Source organism: Rosa rugosa, chromosome 4 (genome assembly GCF_958449725.1).
Source record: "Rosa rugosa chromosome 4, drRosRugo1.1, whole genome shotgun sequence".
Classification (NCBI taxonomy): domain Eukaryota; kingdom Viridiplantae; phylum Streptophyta; class Magnoliopsida; order Rosales; family Rosaceae; genus Rosa; species Rosa rugosa.
In genome coordinates, this window is record NC_084823.1 from 26,958,176 (window position 1) to 26,979,363 (window position 21,188).

At 39.1% G+C, this 21,188-nt stretch overlaps 2 protein-coding genes and 1 long non-coding RNA gene across 3 annotated transcripts; 1 reads left to right on the forward strand and 2 right to left on the reverse strand.

Annotated features, from left to right (window-relative positions):
- Positions 1-4,488: 4,488 nt before the first annotated feature.
- Positions 4,489-5,154, reverse strand: LOC133744570 (protein FAR1-RELATED SEQUENCE 9-like). The gene has a single exon (XM_062172662.1). It carries the CDS (start codon positions 5,152-5,154, stop codon positions 4,489-4,491), a length of 666 nt encoding a protein of 221 aa, XP_062028646.1.
- Positions 5,155-5,400: 246 nt separating this feature from the next.
- Positions 5,401-9,137, reverse strand: LOC133744571 (protein FAR1-RELATED SEQUENCE 5-like). Its single transcript, XM_062172663.1, has 4 exons — positions 9,114-9,137; positions 7,641-7,742; positions 6,172-6,873; positions 5,401-6,120 (listed from the first exon to the last, which is right to left on the reverse strand). The coding sequence occupies exons 1-4, from the start codon at positions 9,135-9,137 to the stop codon at positions 5,401-5,403; spliced, it is 1,548 nt and encodes a 515-aa protein (XP_062028647.1).
- A 514-nt stretch (positions 9,138-9,651) lies between these two features.
- Positions 9,652-16,961, forward strand: LOC133745326 (uncharacterized). Its single transcript, XR_009863547.1, has 11 exons — positions 9,652-9,826; positions 9,941-10,001; positions 10,105-10,157; positions 10,474-10,679; positions 10,832-10,929; positions 11,246-11,338; positions 12,986-13,462; positions 13,554-13,609; positions 13,697-13,732; positions 13,969-14,540; positions 16,269-16,961. It is a non-coding gene; the product is annotated as an uncharacterized LOC133745326 (long non-coding RNA).
- Positions 16,962-21,188: the final 4,227 nt, after the last annotated feature.

Consider the following 21,188-nt stretch of genomic DNA (forward strand, 5'->3'; position numbering starts at 1 on the left):
TTCTACCACTCAGGGCATGGGGAGAATTTGAGGTTAGGGAGTTGATTGGCATGATCAGAACATATGGTGGTTTCAAGAGCCCAATTGTTTTGATGGAAAGGAGTAAGCGTTCGAAGATGGCAAGTAAGTGCTGTGTGGATGACGGTGCGTTTGGACTAGGACTAAGGAGGGGTGTTCATGAGGACATTTTCGATGTAAAGTTGGAAATGATGGGGTTTAAGAATGACTTGTGCAGGCTCCGGGATGTTGTTGGAAAGCTCCAGCCGGACATGGTGGAGGTTACAAGGAAAGTAGAGATTATAGTACAGCTAATTGCTAGCCTGAAGGAGGACTGTGCTGAGAAGGTGAAGATGGAAATGAGGCGATACCTACCTCAAAGGGGGGATGCGACTGACGGTCATACAGTCCCGGTGTGGACTCCACCGAAGAATGGCGCAAAGGGAGCTGCAAAGTCAGTACTGGATGCAACATTTGAACTAGAGGAAAACATAACTAACACACCAAATCGAGGTGCTAACCAGGTAAACCGTTGTTCACTGTGACTTATCAGTACACACATAATTAGATGCTGATAGGCATGCATGAAAAATATTATCCTAAATGCTTAATTTTCATGAAGTACTCGGTCAAGTAATGTATATACACTCATCTTTACTACACAATATGTGCAGGCCATTGAGGTAACCGGATATGCCATTGGGAAGGCGGTGAAAGCCGTGTCTGCCAGCTCAAGCAGCCCTGGTGCACCACCAGCAAAAACTGACAGGAAAACTAAGGGTGAAGTTGCACATTCATATAAGGCCGTCGCATCTCCACATGCACGTGCCCTTTTCACTTACGCAATAGCGCACAATCTCCAACCGGACTACCCGAAGGGTGTGAACTATAAGGGAGACGGATTCAATGTCAACAAAATGACTAATGTGCCAGGTCCTTACATTCTGCTGAATCCTTTAGAGGTTGATGACAATCTTCTGATCAATTACATCTTCTTGGGGGGGAAGCAATACACGATGGAGGAAGGAAGGTTAGGACACAATCTGTCAGCTCAGTTGAACGATGGTTTTTGATATTGCGCATAAACTGGTTTAGAACCTGCTTAAGTTGGTGATTGTACAACATGAACTTAATTGAGGATTTGTTTTGTGCAGAATTATAGTTGCATCAAGTGGGAACAGTAGGTCTATACTTTACCGTGATGAAATATCATGCTTGGGCCCAAAGAAACTTCTGACAAGCTTCGTGAGTGTTCTTAAACCACTGACCATAACCTTTTAATTAAAAGAAGTTTAGTAAAATATGTTTATCGGACAACATGATTGTGGAATTTTCAAGTGTGATATATGTTGGTTGACTAGTTGAATGGGTTACCAAATTTGCAGGTTATCAATTTCATTGCAGACAGCTTGAATAGTGATGGAAGTAGGGACTGGTTTCTCCCTACTTACTTCTCGGTGAGTTGTCATTTGTAGATCGTAAAATAAATGTAGAGAAAAGCATTATTGTGGCTCTGTTTTGATGGAAAGGTATCCAATTGGAACATATGCTGTCAATAGGAAAAGGCAAATGCCTATAAACCTTCCGAGGCATTTCGCGATTGGGTGGAGCACACAAGGACACTGTGCAACCTTCACAGGTTTAATGGTTGTTTGGAAGATTGTAAGAGGGTGAGTTGGTTATCATATTTTTATGTTACTTTAAGTTACCTGTTACCTGTTTGGGAATCTGAAAATTGACTGATTGGCGTTAATGTCATTGTAGATGTTTCTGCCTATGCACGATGCCTCTGATGGGGGGCATTGGTTTCTGCTGGTGGTTAATATGGAGAACAAGGTGGCTGAAGTTTGGGACAGTCTTCCTAATGAGTTCTCAAGTGCCAATAGATGGGACATTGCAGTGACAACGGTAAATAACTTACTTGGCTGTCTACATTAATGTATTGACAAACTCACTCATGTCCTGTGATCTTTAATTGCAGCTGCGCCATCTTAACCATTGCTTTTACTTTGACAAGATAAGGAACAAAGGGAGCACCACTGAGTTTGGGTTGTTCGACTATGTTGTTCAGGAAAATGTACCGAAGCAGATCAATGGTTATGATTGTGGCATATATGTCATACAGAATATGATGCACTATCGGACCAATTGGGCTAAAGGGGTAGGTAACTGTTAGATATATTCAATGCTTGTTACTTGAGGTCAATATGGTGTATATGTTTATGGAATATGCTCCAATAAGAATCAGGCAAGATTGATGCCATATAATATACTTCCCGTGCAGGCCAGCTCGAATGATCTTCGATCAAGTGTGCTTCTGTATTGTCTCAAATCCCCTGCTAATGAGAGAGCCAAATTAACCCTTAGAGAAGCACGGGCATTTGCTGCGGAGGAGGGAAGTTTCATAGAGGACATCGTCCTCGCTGCTACTGGATGGGAAGCAGTTGAAATGTTTGAGTTTGATGACATAGGTGATGAGTTGGAAGCTAATGAGGTCGGGGGGGGGGGGGGGGGGGGGGGGCGACTACAGCGACAAAGGGTTATTCGGGCACTGTAGGAGGGAACAAGGACCTGAGGGGAGGCTTTCCCAAGGGAATGTTCCGTGATTAGACCCTTCATAGAGTCCTTTTGGAGCGGTTGTGGAAATTATATGTTCCCGCCGCCGAAGTTTTTGTGTATTTGTGATACAGTGGAGAGGGTCGTCGATGAAGAAGGGACTGCGAAAGTAATCTTACTGCCCTACAGGATGAATTGGGACAAATAGGTTAGTTTCGCTCCATTAACATCATAGCATGCGTGGTTCATGTTAATGGATTTTTGTATCTGTTGTTACACAGAGGGAAGGAAGGAAGGCTGCATAAAACTTTAATGATCATATTGTTAAGTCATCGACCTGAAACTAGGAATGTTGATACTCTCCTAAACTGTATTATGTACCTATGTAGTTGACATTTGATCCAACCAACGGACATTGGTTGAATTTAATGTGTGGATTACCACAGAAAGTAAGGATCTCTGGCCGTTAGCTTAGACAATGTTATGTCTAATTCTCTCTCTCTCTATCTCTCTATCTGTCTCTCTCTCTTTTATTTTTTATTTTTTATTTTATTTTATTGACATATTATATCTACAAAATAACTGTGGAATGTTATCAACTGCTACCCAGTGCGTGTTCACAGCGGTATAAATCAAATGTCCCTCCAGGACGGCGGTTGCCAAATCCAACCTTTAAGGTGGTTATGACCTAGTGAACTAATATATATGTACGTACCATCCAATGTCGCAACGCACAGCAATACCGGAAACAACCATTAAAGCCCACCACAGGAGCCAAAATGCCATACTTCCACCCAATTTTCGTGCCTGCAAAACGTCGAAGACTCAACCCGTCTCCGCTCAATGACTTCACACAACCGCTTGTGATATGCCAATACATTCTTCAGTACGTTGCCGCAGATGACTTGCACGTAATACTAGAGTGTAGAACGGTTTGTAAAACTTTTCGGAGGCTAATTAATGATTGGAATGTTTTTTCGTGCATCAACATGGCCGGAATATGTGGTCTGAACGATAATCAATTTCCTCTCTCGAAAGTTACACAACGCGTCATTTTTGCTCAGCAATGCTTAGAGGCGAATAACCCGGAAGCAATATTTCGTCAAGCAATCCGAACCATGAAGAAATATGGAAACATTCTGATGACGATTCAGTACTTAAAAATGGCATGCAGAGAAGGCACAATCGGTAAATATGGTACATATTTTACTTAAGGATATTAGTGCAACATATATGTCACACGTTGGCCGTGTAAATGCAGAAGCTTAGCATTTGATGCAAAATCTTACCTGAACTCACTTATATCATCCAAAAACAACGGAGATAATTCCATCATAGGTGATCATTAATAATTCAACATCACTTCATCCTGTCAATTACCAATAATTCAACATCACTTCCTCCTGTCAATTACCAAAATGACATAGAAATAGAAACAATAATAATTCAACATGACCACGGGGTTTGCATAAATGTGGACAACATTGTCTTCAATAATTTTAGCCTAATCTGAGATTGGTGTAACGCAAAATAGGAATCCACATTCGACGTGGTACGTCAGGGCTGCCAGCCGGTGGGTGGGTATGGTTCATAGAATCCGTTCATCAACGTACCAGCAACATCTTCGGCGGACTGGTTCAGGTTGAATGAAAAAGGCGGGATACCAACGGCAGGATTAGAAGGCTGGGAAGCGGTGAAGAATGGGAATTGAGCAAAATGACCATTTCCGCTGGCGCCATTCCATTGAAATTCTGCTTCCATGGGTTGATAGACAGATAAATTAGGAGGAGGATGAGGTACTGAATGTGCAGGATAAGGGACTAAAGGTATCATCTGAGTCTCTGAATCTGCTGATGCTGCATTGGCACGATTGGGAACCCCTTCTTCATTCATGGTTGTACAAGTGCGCCTGTTGTGACCGGGCATTAAACATTTTCAGCACAGCCGCTGCTCGCTCTTCCCATTCTCTGGGTTTGTTGCAGGATTAGAAGGCATCCCCTTCGTTCGTGATACTTTTGGGTCCTTCACAACATTGCTACTCAGAGGCACATTTGATGTGTCCGTAGGCGGAACTGTGTTGAATTCTCTTGAGGTTTGAACCAGCCTTGCAAATTCATTCATTCCCACCTTGAATCCTTCTTCTGAAAATGAGTAGTTTAAGCATGCTTTGGCTGCTTCTGATATGAGGGCAGAATACCTGGCCACCTGTGCTGACTTGTCATGACTGGGGACCTTCAGTTTTGGTGCAACTGTTGAATCACCCACAGCCTTTGTCCACCGTTTGCTTATCAAACTCTTGGGATATCTGGACAGAAGCTGATCTTTCATTACACAGAAAATGTGACTGCAAGGAATACCATCAGATTCAAATAGTTTGCAAGAGCATTGCCACTTTGGGTTTTCCGGGTCACCATGGAACTCAACACACCACCGTCGTTCAGGCCTGTCATATTGGGCAAGATAGAATATCACTGTGTCATTGATAGGAAAGGGTACCTTTTGCACTAAAACAAACCTCCTCTCGAACATGATTTGTGACTTGATCATAATGAAGATGTCATGCGTGAACAGCCTACATGCATCTTCCTCGATCCCCCTCATGTGCGTCTCCTACACCGGTGCACTATTTTTGGACCTGAAGTTGTCATACAATACTCGGTTCCGCATGCGCCCAAGTGTCTTCTCCATTCTTGGCATAACTTCACATAGTCTAGTGTGCCTCCCAATCTCTTTTTTCAGCTTTGCGTGCATGCCTTCCACTCGTTGGGTACTGCACATTCCTCCAAAAAAGTGCCCTCTGAAGAATGCTTCCGCCCACCTATCCCGTTTGTTGTACAAGCTTGTAACTCATGCATTGTCCGACAACCCATTTCTGACCACCATTGAGTGCCAAGCAGCCTCCCATTCACTGATAGTCATTGACGAATAAATCAATTTCCCAATGGTTTTCTGAGCAGCAGCATCCTTCACATTCTGCCCTATGTTTCTGCCAATGTGCCATGCACATAACTTGTGCCGAGCTTGTGGCATCATTCGCTCTACCACATTCCTAATTGACTCGTCACCATCGGTTAGGATCGATGAAGGCTGTTTATGTTCCATGGATTCAAGGAAGTTCTTGAACACCCACGTGTACGTATCCTCCCTCTCATCTCGTATAAGGGCAAATCCAAAAACAACAGTAGCTCTATGATTGTTGCACCCAACAAATACAACAAGAGGCTTTACATACATATTTGTCTTGTATGTGCTGTCCATAATAACCACATCACCGTATGCGCTGTAGTCCAAAAATGATTGGTAGTCCCTCCAAAACAAATTGGCTAGTCTGCCTTCTTCATCCAAACTGTACTTGCAGCAGAACTGTTGTGACTCCATTCCCCTCATGTTCATCCAAGTCAATGCGGCCTGTGCATCCCCATCGAGCTCAGCATTTTTCCTCTTCTCAGCAATCTTGTTGTACAAATCTTTTATGATGAAGCCAACACCGTCGTGTCCCCCAGCTTGCTCTACCAGATGCTCATAAGCCCTACTAGTGTACACTTGTGCGCGACGAAGGCACTCAACCTGAGCAATATCTTTGTCTTCAACATATCGGTTTGATCACAAGAACTGAACCTCATGGGACATGGCAAGCTCATGATTGTGCTCATGTATAAACTTTGTCACGCGATATAGCTCCCTTTCCTTGCAATATCTAACACTGAATGCAGCTTGGCAGTTAACTCTTGTGTATCTCCTTCCACTAGGTACTATGTTCCTCCTCGATTTCTTCTGCTCCCCAATGGTCTGATGCTTTGTAAATTTGTTCTTATCCACACCTTTATGCTTGCTCGACTTCATACTTGCCAGTCCTTGTTTTGAACATACCCACTGCCTCCTTACCACCATGTCATTGCCTTCCTTCTGCAACCTATCCCTCCGTATGCTGAAACCAAGTATTCGTGAGTACAATGACAAGAACTTCTCTGCTTCCTGTACGGTTGGGAAGTATACTGCCTTCATATCGTCCATTGTAAGGTCTTCAAAATGCTTACCATTTAGCTGTGCAGCCCCCGTATGTTTCACAAATTCAGGCCTTTCAACACCAACATCAGGTAATGTTTTGTCCTCTTGTGCTATTCCAGGTGATTTCCTCAGTTCTGTTGATTCAGCCGGTTTTCCACTCCCCGTTGCCTCCTTTGAACGCGCAGTTACCTCTGTGCATTTACCAAACCGAATTGACATTTCATCTTCTGATTCGTCTTCGTCTGATGGTAATGTTTCATGATAAATATGATCGTTGTAGCGAAGACCACCTTCATCTGTGTCCATGCTAACCTGTTAGATGAACATGAAATGTCAGATATTGAAATGTATGTTCCAAACCCTCAGTTAATTCACAGGTCTGCTGTCCTGATATATGGAGTGCTATATTATGGAAAAGACCAAAACTTCACAAATACCGAATTAAGCACTTGATGCACCAACCATTTTTTAGATGCAGTGATCTAAACAAATAAGGTACTGAATAAGGAGTTTTGCTATTTCGACCTTAACGAATTTAAATGTATACCAGATCCTACGGAAAAGCAAAGTGAGCAAATATATGCCTATTCTAAATGCTTATTCTAAAGGTCGAAGACCTTATTCTATATCTTCCCATTACACCCAAAATAAGTCAGTCAAATGCATTTGTATGCGGAATGATAGAGCCAAATATACCAGGAAGCTGTTAATTTCGACTTCCGTAATCAGTTCATATGTGAAATAAAATAACAACATTGAATCTTCTTGATGCATCATTTTCCAGATTACTGGCAGAAGTTTACTATCTCTTTAACCTCTATCTTCCCTCTACCTGTATCTGTCATGATGTTTCATACATAAATAAAGCCAGATTCCATTAGTTTTTCCCTGAGCTTTACAGAAAGGCTAAGAAGGAATTAGATACTCTTCTCTTAAGTTGGCTACAAGAACCCTCCTCTTCATACCGAAACTTTATTCTTTTGCTCTTCTAATCCCATTTGGTTGTGCGCAAAAAGCACAGTTAGTACTACTCACACTCACACACGAGTCATAAGAGAAAGAAAACGAGGCACACTTACATGCTCTTCAACAACTGCATGAACTGCTGCATCAGGAACTATTGGCCTGCCGATCATTGTCTGACTACTTGTGCCCACCAAGACAACCGTATTCAATATCAACTGCAATAGACAAGCAAACCAAGCATCAAAACTAAGCTCCCATGTAAAGTTTAATGTGCAAAAGTTTAACTATTCCCATGCAAGTAAACGAGATCTTCTACCAGCAAACTTCAATGCAAAAATTAGATCTCAAACAATCTGACACCAATGGCAACATTGTCTAGTCAACCTCCCCAAAACAAAAAAATGGGTTTGTTTATTCATTTGGTTAAACAGACATCATATTAGATATAACAAAAAAAGCCTGAAACACCAAATGTAAGTTCACTAGTTTGGCATACGATCTTCACTTTATTCACCAATTATAAATCCATGAATTAATTTCGTGCATATCGTACTCTAAACCCATCATCTTCCAGTCTCTCCTACATAAATTTTATAGATCAATATACAAAAATAAATATCCTATAGCTTAGACCCTTGCTTCCAAATAGTGAGCTAATTTTAAGCCTAAGCAAGATCTCACAACGTTGAAAATCACAAATTCTCTCCGACCAACTAGTTTTGAGAATGCCATATGAATGTGAGATACATGGCAAAAACAAATGAATAAATGAAATGAATCGGAGCTTATATTAAGGCAATGTATAAGAGCAGTAGTCTAAATTAAGTTAATTAACACTCCAAAAGTAACTCTTTTGATGTAAGTCCACACCTCCAAGTGCAGTAGTGGACCATTGGAAGGCAAATGGACCATCATTTATACAAACAGAGCAGAACACTTAAGCTTCTGACAATAAAGAATTTCCAGAAAAGTAGAACAGAACAAGCGAAGAACTAATCTGACTGTAAACCGAACAACAACCACATATACTAACTCCTATCTTGACTAAATGGTACGAGCATTACACTGACACAGATGCAATACCATATAAGCTGACACGGCACCAATCAATAACAAACAGCAGTAGCTAGAAAGCCAACCTTCACACTTCCTCTGAACCCAACACGGATACATTGTAAGCTACAAGACCTCAAATGCATATTCTAATTCGATTTCTGCAAACCTCATCCACTGAACATCAATAAATACCCAGACATGCGTCTCATCAATATACACACTTACCAGATCCAAGCGACCCTCTAAGCGCCTCCAAAATCTGATACAAGGGGCAATGCCGTCGGATGTTTCACTTCATCGATCTCCTCTCAGTCAAGGGACAATGCATCGATCTCCGCTCAGTGGTCTACAAATTTTACACCATTGTTTATCGGGGACTGTTTATCGCTGATGACGGCTACTCTTTGCCTACTCTTTCGGGATCCCTCTTTCCTCTAACAGGTATACTGTGTGGCCGATGGGAGTAGGACGTGGCTGTTTCTCCATCACCGGAAACTTTAACCTGCATTTTACCTCGTTCCGCATATTACCTGAATACCCTCCGCCCTCCACATTGACGGCAGCGATTTAACTGATAACTACCGTTTTCTCTGCAATTACAACGCTACCCTTCTAATTCAAATCCTGAGGACCAGAAGAAGCCACGACGTCCGGACCCACACAGGCGCACCCTATGTAGGGCGTATTCCAGCTGCACCCATGAAATTATCTGTTTTGTAGAACAATTTGTATAACAGTCTTATAACATCAATCACATTATCATCTATTAAACCAATTCCCGCGCAAGCCGCGGGCAACTATTGCTCGTCTACAATTATTATTATTATTATTATACATACATCTAAAGCAGAAAGCCAGAAAGCCCTGTTCATAAGGCCTGTTCACTTGTTCATTTTAGTGAACAGTAAACTGACGCTTTTGCCCCTATGTTTCTCCTTAATTACAGTTTGCCATTGCTTTTTGCACTCTGATTGGTTTGGTTGGTTTCCACGTGGCTCTGTTTGCTTGCTCCACGAAGAGAGAGATCAAGAAGGATCGAGAGCGTGCATGTGTGTTTCTTTGCTTTCCGGAGAGAGAGAGAGAGAGAGAGAGAGGAGTTATTCAGGATCGAGAGAGTGCAGGTTTGTTTCTAGAGAAAGCACAGTCGAAACACAGAGAGAGAGAGAGAGAGAGAGCGCGCGCGAAAGAGACAGTGGTGATTCCGTTTTGCTGTGAGGAGGAAGAAGATCTGCGTCTTGGATAGGTCTGCCGTTTACCTTTTGGGTTGGTTCTTGATTGCTGTCTTTGGTTTATAGTTTTGATTGGTCTGTTTTTTCCCGTGGTTGGTTTTTAATTGAATTGGGTTTCGATTTTGTAGGGATATTGTTCGGTTTTGCTGTGAGAAGGAGGAGGATCTGCGTTTTGGATAACTCTGTCGGGTACCTTTTGGGTTGGGTTTTTGATTTGTTACGTTGGTTTGTCATTTTGATTGGGTTTTTTGCTGCGATTGGTTTTCAATTGACTTCAGTTTCGATTTTGTAGGGGTATTGTTTGTGCTTCAGTTTATTTCAGTGATTGATTGGAGGAGGTTCAAGGTGAGGCCTTTTTTTTTTTTTTTTATGGGTAAATTGTGAAGAGTTTTTGTTCTAAATTCAGTATTGTCTGTCTACTTCTTCTATTTTCAATAAATACTGAAGTAAATAAATGAAAAGAGGAGGAGGTTAGGGTTAGTTGCCAGAGAATGAATGATTGTTATAGATATGGGTTTCGTTGGGGGAGTAAGGATTGGAGGTTTCGTGGGTTTTGAAGTACGATTCGAGTTGTCTGATTCGAAATTGAAAAACCCAATCAAAAATTCAATTGGTGGGTATTTGAAATTTGGATTGCGAATGCTCTGTTTTTTTTGTTCAGATTCATGGCAGCTAAGTATTAGCTGTTAGAGATGAATTTTAGCCCTGGATAAAGGCTTGATAGAGCTTGGCTTTATGTTTGATGAGAGCTCATAAAACCTTTTTTCGTTTGGGATTTTGTTGAAACAGAAGAAAAGAAAAGAAGAAATACAAGAGGAAGAAGAAAAGGAAGAAGAAGAGGGAAATCGAGTAAATTGATCATCCCAGGTACTTTTTCTGTGAATTGTTGCCCAGTATATGTCAGTTAAAACAAGTTGCCAGCTTTTGCTTATTTGAAATACTATTTACCATATCTGATTACTCATGTTTATTTACGGGTGTTCATTGGGTTGCTGAATTTGGAGTTTGATGTGATTCAGTTTATAAGAGATGTAAGATAAAAGCAAAGATTTTCTTATCAGCTATTGGAATTATTGGGTTTTGATATGGGGAGGAAGGGGGTGAATTTGGGTGGTAGGTAAGAATGATTTTCTGGGTTTCAGCTATTTATGATCTTCTGAAAACTGGAGTTATGATTTTCTGGGTTCCTTTCTTTCTTTCTGCTGGGTTTTGGATCTTGGCTATTTGGCTATATATGTAATAGAGCTTGGTAGCTGAAAATATGTGCAGCTACTATTAGAAATGTCATTAACTAATCAGTGTTTGCTCAATTTGACTTTCAAACCTTTGTTTTTTCTTTTTTTTTTTCTTTTTGCTTTCACTTCTGTTTACAGCAAATTTGTGTTCAAGTTAGATTTGACATGGATTTAACCTCTAGATATGATATACTGCAGGGATTTCCATAAGCATATCAAAAGAGGCAGCTAATACAGTTCGAGAAGAATCTTAGAACTTAGAAAAGAGCACATCAGTTGATAGCAGAAAAGGTAACAGTAGCTAAACCAGTGGGAATGTATAAAACAGTGCTTACAGACTTAATGATATTACTATTTGCTGATACCTTTTTGCCATGTGCATACTATTTGGATCAATCTTTTATTTTTTGGATCAATCCCAGCACAAACAATTTGGTTTTGTATTCGCTTAATTTCTGTTTTCAATGTAAATGTAGGTCATGCTTCTTATCAGAATTGGTCTAATCTGTGGGATTTGGTCAATTTCAGTGGGTGGTTCTTTTTTTTTTTTTTTGGGTTTTGTCTTATTGCATGTGATTATGTGAAATTTGTTCTTAGTTTCTTTTAGTGTTGTTCGTGTTTTTAGTTGGTAGCCTAGCATCTACCTATTAATAGTTTTATACTGTGCTAACAATTGAAAGTTGGAACCATTTTAATTATTAAATCAAATGAAAGTCATTCTGGTGTCTGTTATCTAATGTTCTTGATTGGCATCAAATTTTTGGACAATTAGATTAGTTTGTTCCAAACAATTTCAGTGTTATTTTGCTTTTTTTTTTTTTTTTTAAACCACAAAAATCTTGGATCTGAAGTTGTAAACAGTTCAAAGTTTGAAGGTTTTCAATCATTAAACAAAATAAAAGCTATTCTGATTATCATATTGTCTGCTATGTAAGCTTTTTGATCACTATGCAATCCGAATTAAGCTATTAGAATGCATAGCTGGAAGCAAAAATGTATCAGAATTAATTCTATGAATGACAAAGTTTCATAGTATTTAAATTAGGCTAATTAGACTAATAGCAGACAAAACTGCTTAGTTTCTTCACCATTATATTCTATATTATTGCCGTTTAATCACTGTTTTTTTCTTGAGAAAAAAAAGGGACGGATTTAGGTGGTAACTGTAAATGATTTTCTGAGGTTTCAAATTGTTATTATAGGGGTTACATGTTTGTACGCTTTCGGTGTTCGGAGCATGGCAAGTAGGATTGCAAGAGTAAGGACAGTTTATCTTTTGGAATGGATTTCAGTCATAGAACCAGTCTCTAACTGCCCCTGCAATTGTCTGCACATGAGTTTTTACAGAACCAATTAAAATTAGTGTATTTGCAAGCACAAAATAAAACCTAGATATTTTTCTTTTGAAAGAGGGTGTTTGTGGTCTTTGTTACCATTTTGTTAAGGAGTGGAGAATTAGGCATTAACGAAGTCGCCTGCAATTCAGTTTGACAGTATAGATAGCAAGAGTCTGAACATTCGTCTCCTGCAATCTCGCTTTTCTGTCTTAATCACAACAATGAACAATAGTGTGATTAAGAATCTTAGAGGAAATTTAAACCGTCTAAAAGTGTATCAGACAATGATCCTCATCACCTACCAAATAAAGAAATCATTTGATTGCCGTTACACAAGTATTTAAATTGAGTCCTATCTTTATTCCATTTGGGATCCTATCTGGGTTTCATTTTCATTTTCCTTTCTCTTTCTGGGAATCAAATAATGCAGTATGAAGCTAAGCTGCCAATTTCCTTTTAGGGCCTTCGGCTTTGATAGTGTGTATTAACTCCAAAAATTAACTATGTAGCTGTTTATGTACCATAAGATAATTCTATCCTACAAGTAGTTTTTTTTTGGGTAAATTGTGAGGATTTTTTTATTCTGAATTCTATCCTACAGTTTGGACAAGAGAACATTGCAACTTTTTTTTGCCGCAGCATCGCGCGGCTGGGTTTTCTAGTACATACATCTAAAGCAGAAAGCCAGAAAGGCCTGTTCATTTTAGTGAACAGTAAAATGACGCTTTTGCCCTTTGTTTTGTTCTGAATTACAGTTTTTACGCTTTTGCCCTCCCTTTTTTCCTCTACAGCTCTAGATATTTTCCGTCTCTCGCTCTCTACCCCGACAGCTGTACATCGTCTGTAGCACAATCCTGAGAGAGTTCAAGAACCGATCCAGAGAACCATGAAGAGGATTAGTGAGAGAGAGAAGTAAAATTCAGGAAAGATAAAGAATTCATCTCATCATCTCAGCACGACTTTAGTTGCTCTTCATCCCGAGACTGATCGGAGAGGCACACTGGGAAAGAAGTGGGAGAGGGATCTGGGTTTTGACTACAGCCCCAAATTTCTAATCGGAGAGGCACACAGACTGAAGGTATTGTTTTATTGATTTCTATGTTTTTGGGTTTTCATTGGGTTTTTGGTTGTGGTTGCCTTTGAATTGATATGGGTGTTTGATGTTTTAGCGGTACTGTTTGTGCTCAAGTTTGGGATTTGAGTGATCGATTCGAAAAGGTTCAAGGTGAGGCTCTGATTTTGGGTGATTTCAAAACTTTGGCTTTTGACTGATATGGGTTTTGATGTTTTGGGTGTTTTGTTTGTCCTGCAGTTTGGATTCTGGACGGTTGATTGAAAAAATTACAAGGTAGAGTTGTGATTTTTTGTTGTTTGAGAATTTTGGGTTTTGATTTCGAGAAGGGGAAATTTTGGGTGGTGGGTACAAGTGATTTTATTTATCATGTTTTGAAGGGGATGGTTTTACTGATGTTAGTGCTGTGAGACTGAGGGGCATAATTGCTGTTTTGTGATTGGTTTTTGCCGTTTCCTTCTTTCTTCTTTAATCATCTTTAGTATGTTATTAACTCTCCTCTTCGTCTCCAGACATAATATGACGAATCTCGGTTTTTGGATTTTGATTTGAGGAAGCTGAAAACTTATCTGGGTAATTGGTTTTCCATTCCTAATTTTTTTTTTATATCAATTTTTTGGTTTAATTGGTAAATTATTTTTTTCACGTCTTCAAATGCTCTGATCGATTTTCCGGTTTGGAATTTTTGGTTTAATGTTCATTCAAATTTTACTTTTACAGAGAGCTACAAGAACTGTACTGGTTGTGTGTTGAGCTTAGTTTTTCTTAATACCCTTGATCCGAGTTTTTCTTACTTTAGATTCTTCTGGAATACGCTCCCCCTTGTGGATTAAATAGCAGTAATTGCAAGGGGCTTGTAGCAGTGAGAGTGTCTAAGTAGTTCAGATTCTTTCATTCTTTCACTTATAAATTCAGAATTTCATTCTCTAGTCTTCATAGTTTGCGTTATCAACCAAGGAGAAGAAGAAGCCGTGCGATACATCTACCCTAGCACCACCACCTTTATTGCCGTCCCTTGGAGGTGCTTGCTTTCAAGATCTTCAAGTGTTCAACGTCTTCAAAGTCTTGTCTTCCATCTTTCATGGTGTATTTCATCTTTTTCTTTATGAACTCTTTTAATTTTTCTTGGTTTGATTTCGAAAACTATGTACGATTAGTTAATATGACGTTAAGGACATAGTTTAAAGCCTGTTTGTATGTTTGATAATAACGTTATGTTTCCTATATCTTGATTTTTATGTTGCTTATGTGAGAGCGCTTAAATATTGATTATGGCTTATAGAAAACTTATATATATATATATATATATATATATATGTGTGTGTGTGTGTGTGTGTGTGTGTGTGTGTGTCTGTCTGTGTCTGTGTCTGTGTCTCTGTGTCTCTGTGTGTGTGTGTGTGTGTGTGTTCTTTGAGTGCAGGCTTAGGATATATGCATGTAATTGGAGCTAGATTTAGGTAAACAATTCACCTAATAGTTTTGTGAACCTATTTCAAAAGTAGTAAAAGCTTTGGACAAAAGTTGAGATCAATTAAGGAGGATTGCAAATAGATAAGCTTTCTTATAATAGGTTGTGCACTTTGGTTGACATCTTTTTTTTGTTCTTCATGCATTGGATGTGTTCTTGGTTAGCTAGCTTTCTAGACTATGATTGTATGTTTAATAGGTTTAATTTAGGTGCTTTCAGTTAGATTACATATCCAAGGAAAGTAAATATGGGAAATCGTTTGCTTACTAACATTTCACACGGTCAACTTCTTTCTCATGACATAGATAATCAACTATAAGGATTGTAACTTGTTTCATTCATATGACTATAGCTTGAATACTTTGTTCCTTGCGTTTCACCTTCATCATTGTATATATGTTTACTTTTTATGTTTTTATTCTTTTAATTTGTGTTTACAAACCCTACTACCCCCCTAATTTACGATTTTGTTATATTCTTTGATTCTTTGTTTATATTTTCATGTAATATACCTTAAACTATACCTTAATTCTTTATTTTCTTATGCAATGACTTATGTACCCTCAATCCCTGGCTTGAAAGATCCCTACTTATTGTATACTAACGATGACATTTTTCAGGGTTAAATTGCATGCTACTTATAGCATATCAGTGATGATAGTTTGTGCCCTTTGTGCTGAACTCCTGGCTATGTCCAGATTGAGAGGACGTTGTTCCTCGAATTTTCTTTTCCTTTTTTCACATTGTCAACTGATCTCATATGTTTCCAGATTTGAGATCACTCAACCTCTAACATGTCATCTCTTTCTACCTTAAACCTCCAAGAGGATTCGTATGGCTGCAATTATAAAGTGCAAGTCACTTAACTTGGCGAGTATGGGTGCTCATGGGTTTTCCACCCCCCATTCTCCATCGTTCTTGTCCCTGTTCTTGTTCTACACTCTAGTTCTTGGTTCCTTCTCTGCAGCCATGGTTCTTTCTTGAGATGTGTCTCTGTGGTAGAGGGAATGATTTCATTTTGAAGGATCTTCTCCCTTTGAATGTTGGGTTCCATATGTTCTGTGTTTTGGGACTCAATTGGCATCGGACAATTAGTATAGTACTCTGAGGCTTTTCTGCTTTCGGCAGTATATCAATGACATCTTGTAGTTCACGGCGAGGGGACTACAATAACTGGGGTTTCTGTATTGTATTGGGCCTCTTATTGGGCCTATATTTTAGTATTTAGCTTTTTAAGGTTTGATTATATGCATTTTCATGCGTATAAGTATATCTAAAACACTAGAATAAGCTAGTCCTCAAGTCAATTATTATGTAATTAATATATTTTTATTTATTGTGTAGGAAATAAGCGGAATTGCGAAAATCAATGAAAAATAGTGCGAAATTGAAGCAATTTAAAGTTTCTGACAAAAGGACAAAAAGTCAACTGGTTGACCACCGGACTGGATCAACCAAGTCAACTTGGCCCGATAGCATGAAGTTCAAGGCCCAAGACCAAAGAAGCACAAGTGAAAATCCAAGTCCATTTGTATTACATCTTTGTATTCAAATTTCAAATTCAAAATGGATGTAATGACAATAATAATAGTGGACCACACCTCACACACATCACACATGTGGATGAGATATTTATTTGTGTTCACACTAGACACACACTCACTTACACTTTTACCCTCCGGTTTTCTTTATATTTTCCAAAATGTTTTCTAATATTCTAATTCTCTACATTTTTATTAGATTGTTTTTGTCTTTTTCATTTTACCCATTTCTACTTGTTTTTGAGCCCTTAGATCTAGGGTACAAGTCCAATCTTGACCCTTAAACCCAAGGGGTATTTAAGCACCTTTGCACACACATTTCACAAGCTTAAGACCCTTTTTTCTACACCCTAGGCCTTTTGGCCGAATTTTGGGAGATCTCTCCCTTCTCACCTCTTCTTCTCTTCTCCCTCCTCTATTTCTTTTTCTTCTGTTCATCTTTGCCTTAATTTTATATTGGGATTTCAAGGATATCTCACCCAAAGCTTCAAGGATTCATCAAGGACTTCAATCTTTACAAGATTCGAGACTTGGGTAATTGTGGGAGTTGTAAATCAAGACTAGTCATGCTAGCTTTTTTAGGCCTCATCAAAAAGCCCGAGGATCAAGTGGGCCGATGGAGGCCCGCCGGCCCTGAGGGCTAAAAACCCGGCCCGTTAAAAAGCCCGCAAAAGCCCGGCCATGCCCACCAAAGGCCCGCTAGGCCCGGCCCGTAAAAGCCCGTAAAATATTATATATATATATATATATATGTAGATATTTGTGTGTGTGTTTATATATATATATATATATATATATATATATATATATATATATATGTATGTGTGTGTGTGTGTGTGTGTTCACATGGTCAGTTGCTGACCAAAAAATTTATGCTCAATAACCCTTACATTTACATCCAAGGGTTGAAAACAAAATACCTCAATTTAATAATAATTCTCTCTGCCCTTGGATTTACATCCAATAGTGGTTGAGAATTATTTTCTTGGTCAATAACTGACCAGGTGAACATTTTCGATATATATATATATATATATATATATATATATATATATATATATATATATATATATATATATATGTGTGTGTGTGTGTGTGTGTGTGTGTGTGTGTGTGTGTGTGTGTTTATATATATATATATATTTGTGTGTGTGTGGAAATTCTTATACTTCTATATAGAATATGTGCATATATATATTCTACATATCGGTTGACCAATTCGATCGGATTCGAAAATATGGTGAAATTAGCTAAATTTTTTACCACACTCATAATTTATTGTAATAATCTCATCCAACGGTCCATTTTTCCATTTTATTTGAATTGATAGGGGTTGCTCTTTGGAGTGTATGATATATAGATATAGGTTTATAAGAGTAACTAAATTTGACCTAGTTGATCGAATTAGAAACGAGAATCAAATTAGCTGAATTTTTTACAATCACCATAAAACATTACAATCTCTCAATCGAGCGGTTGATTTCTCTAAATTCATTTTCCACTTCATGGTTGCTTTAGAATGAACCTCAACAATTTAAATGCAATATACAAGTCATACAACTTTAGGAGGCAAATTAATATAGGCCAACATCTTTGTAATTAAAATTGAAATTTTTATCTTATGTCCACGCACATCCATCGATGAAATATTTACAGACGTGATGTGAAAAAATAAGCACGTTTCGCGGTCGTCATGCTATCGGTCAACCAAGAAAACATACAAGTGACAACGGTTGACCAATTCGATCGGATTCGAAAATATGGTGAAATTGGCTAAACTTTTTACCACACTCATAATTTATTGTAATAATCTCATCCAACGGTCCATTTTTCCATTTTATTTGAATTGATAGGGGTTGCTCTTTGGAGTGTATGATATATAAATATAAGTTTATAAAAAATATTATCTTTAAAGATTTATTTGTAAATAAAGCCCGCAAGGCCCGCCCCGAAAAAGCCCTCAATGCTTAGCCTGGCCCGGCCCGAAAAAGCCCGCGAAGCCCGCATTAAATGGATGGGCTTGGATCCTTCAATTTACAATAAAGCCCGGCCCGGCCCGGCCCGCTACTATTTAAAAATGGAGTAAGGCCTGGCCTGGCCCGGCCCAAGCCCGCTACCAATGGGCCGGGCTCGGCCCGTTGATGAGGCCTAAGCTTTTTAGCTATTTGTGACTATTCTTGTTTTCTCCTACACTTCTCTATTCTTTTATCTTCAAATTTTGTAATTTTGATGTCTATGATTATGAGTTGTGAGTAATTTTCATGTTGGGGGTTAGGGTTGTGTGCCCTAGCCCAAATTTGATGTAATGGATGCTTAATTTAATTTATATATGGAATTTGTTAATTATTGGATGCTTGTGTTTTGTGATAATTGATTAGAATGCATGCTTAGGAATTGTCAACTCTTGGGTATGTGTTTTAATAAGTCTAGATTAAAATTTAGGGGATGTGTCACGCCCCGAATTTTGAATAATAAATTCAAATCCGAAACATGAATAATTACAATTACAAAATCCAAATCTCGAAACTTCGAGTTCATTATTACAATTCACTCTCACAAGCAATATTGTAAAGCTCAAATGAGCATAACACACCTCACAACGTACAATTGCTGTAAAACTCTAACAATTGCTCTAACCGCACGATCACCGTCCTGGTTCTCCTGTCCTGTAGCATTACCCGCTACACAATTTGAATAGTGTACCGGGAGTTGCAACAACACAAAACCCGGTAAGCTTTTTACAGCCAGTATGAGTAAACAAGAAAGAACTGTTGATTTAATAAAATACATTTCCTTTAACTCAAGTATAGAAATGTAGAAACATCACAATTACAATGATCACCACAAAACCACTTCACTTTCTCACTCTCTTATATATATAAATATATATATATATAAATATTATACACTTATGAGTCACTCCCCGTTACCCTCATAAGATCACTCAACATTTGGCAGACAGACTAGAGCTCTAACTGATCGTTTCCACCTACCCGGCGCGAGGGCGTGGTTCACGATTTAATGCTATTAGTTTCCACCTACCCGGTACAAGGGCGTGGTTCACTAATAGATGCCATGGTCACCCCCGTGACCTATTGATCTCCACAGATCAATATATCTCAACAAATCAACAATTTATTGTTTCTCAACAATAAATTTAATACCTCTCACAATATTGTTGCTTTTCAACAATAAACTCAACACAACCATAACAGTACATAAAATCTCACAATTTCAACAATACATATTATTTCACATAAATAATATATATATAGATAGACATTCACACAGGAATGCCCATTAATACCAACTATAGTTCATATGATTGCAAAATAAAGCAATTAATTATATTGGGTTCGTAATATGAACCACGTGAGGTTTACTCACCTCTAATCCAGCTGCGTCTTCTTAACAGCTCCATTAACAATCTCACGAATCGTCCGCCAAATAAATCCATCGATCACCTAATCCAATAATGATCTTAACTTAGCCAACAACTCAAAAGCACACATATACGGAAACCCACGGTCGGATTCTAATTTTAATGATGATCCAACGGTCAGATCGAAATTATACGATGATCCAACGGTCGGATCTGAATTTAATGATGATCCAACGGTCGGATCCTCACGGATCGCCTTTAGGATCATCCTCCAAAATTATCACGAAGACTCAGATCTTCTTGAATCACTCTAACAAACATCTCCATAAAATTATATGAAAATCCGACGGTCAGATTCTCACGAATCGCCTTCCGAATCACTATTTCTCAATTATACGAAGATCCAACGGTCGGATCTTCGCCCGTGACCTCACAAAGTCACCGGGACAGTCATACGATCAACATATCCAAAATTGAAGCAAAACCGATGGTCAGATCTTCACAGATCGTAAACCGAAGATAAACGTAAAAACGTTAAATAGTAACGTCAAAACGTAAATCCACTATTTATCAACTTTTTCTAACATGACCATGTTATATATCAAAACGCTCGTATGGATGCATAGATCATCGCCTAGATAATGAAAACTCGAAATATGGTCTGATGCGCCGCCACAAGCGGTGGTCAGTGGGCGGTCAACGCGGCGGTCAACGACGGTCAACCACCTCAGATGGCAAAGTGACCAACTACAAACTGGTTCAAAATGAAAGGGTGGTCGACTTTCATACCTGGAGCTAAGTCTGGTTTGGCCTAGATCGTCCTAGATCAAGCGTTGAAGTTGGATTAATCTCGTGCGTCTGATCAGATTTCAGATTAAATCAGGGACGTCGAAAAAGTCAAACCATGATCTAGCGTTCTATACACAAAATCGTGATGAAAGGCTTACATGGGGATGATCAGCATGAAGAGGAGATCACGAAAATGGGAACGATCGGCCCATGCAACGCCGGAAAAGTGGTTTTCCGGTCGGGTCGGGTTCTAGCTTCGGGGGGGCTTCGATCCACTTCTGGGGGCAGCGGCGGAGCAAGATGACACCACCAGGCGACTGGGCGTGCGGCGGCGAGTTCGGGAGGCGCCGGGTCCTGAGCTGGAGGTGGCCGGAGGGTGGTGAAAAAGCCGGGTCGGGTCGAGCTCGACCCGCCGGGTCTGAGGGTTTTCGATCGAGAGAGAGAGAGAGTCCGGGGGACTATTCCGCAAAAACAGAAAAGTTTCGTCCTTAATGAATAAATCAGAAATTTTTCCTATTTATAGAAAATTCCCAATTTTCAAATATTCATAAC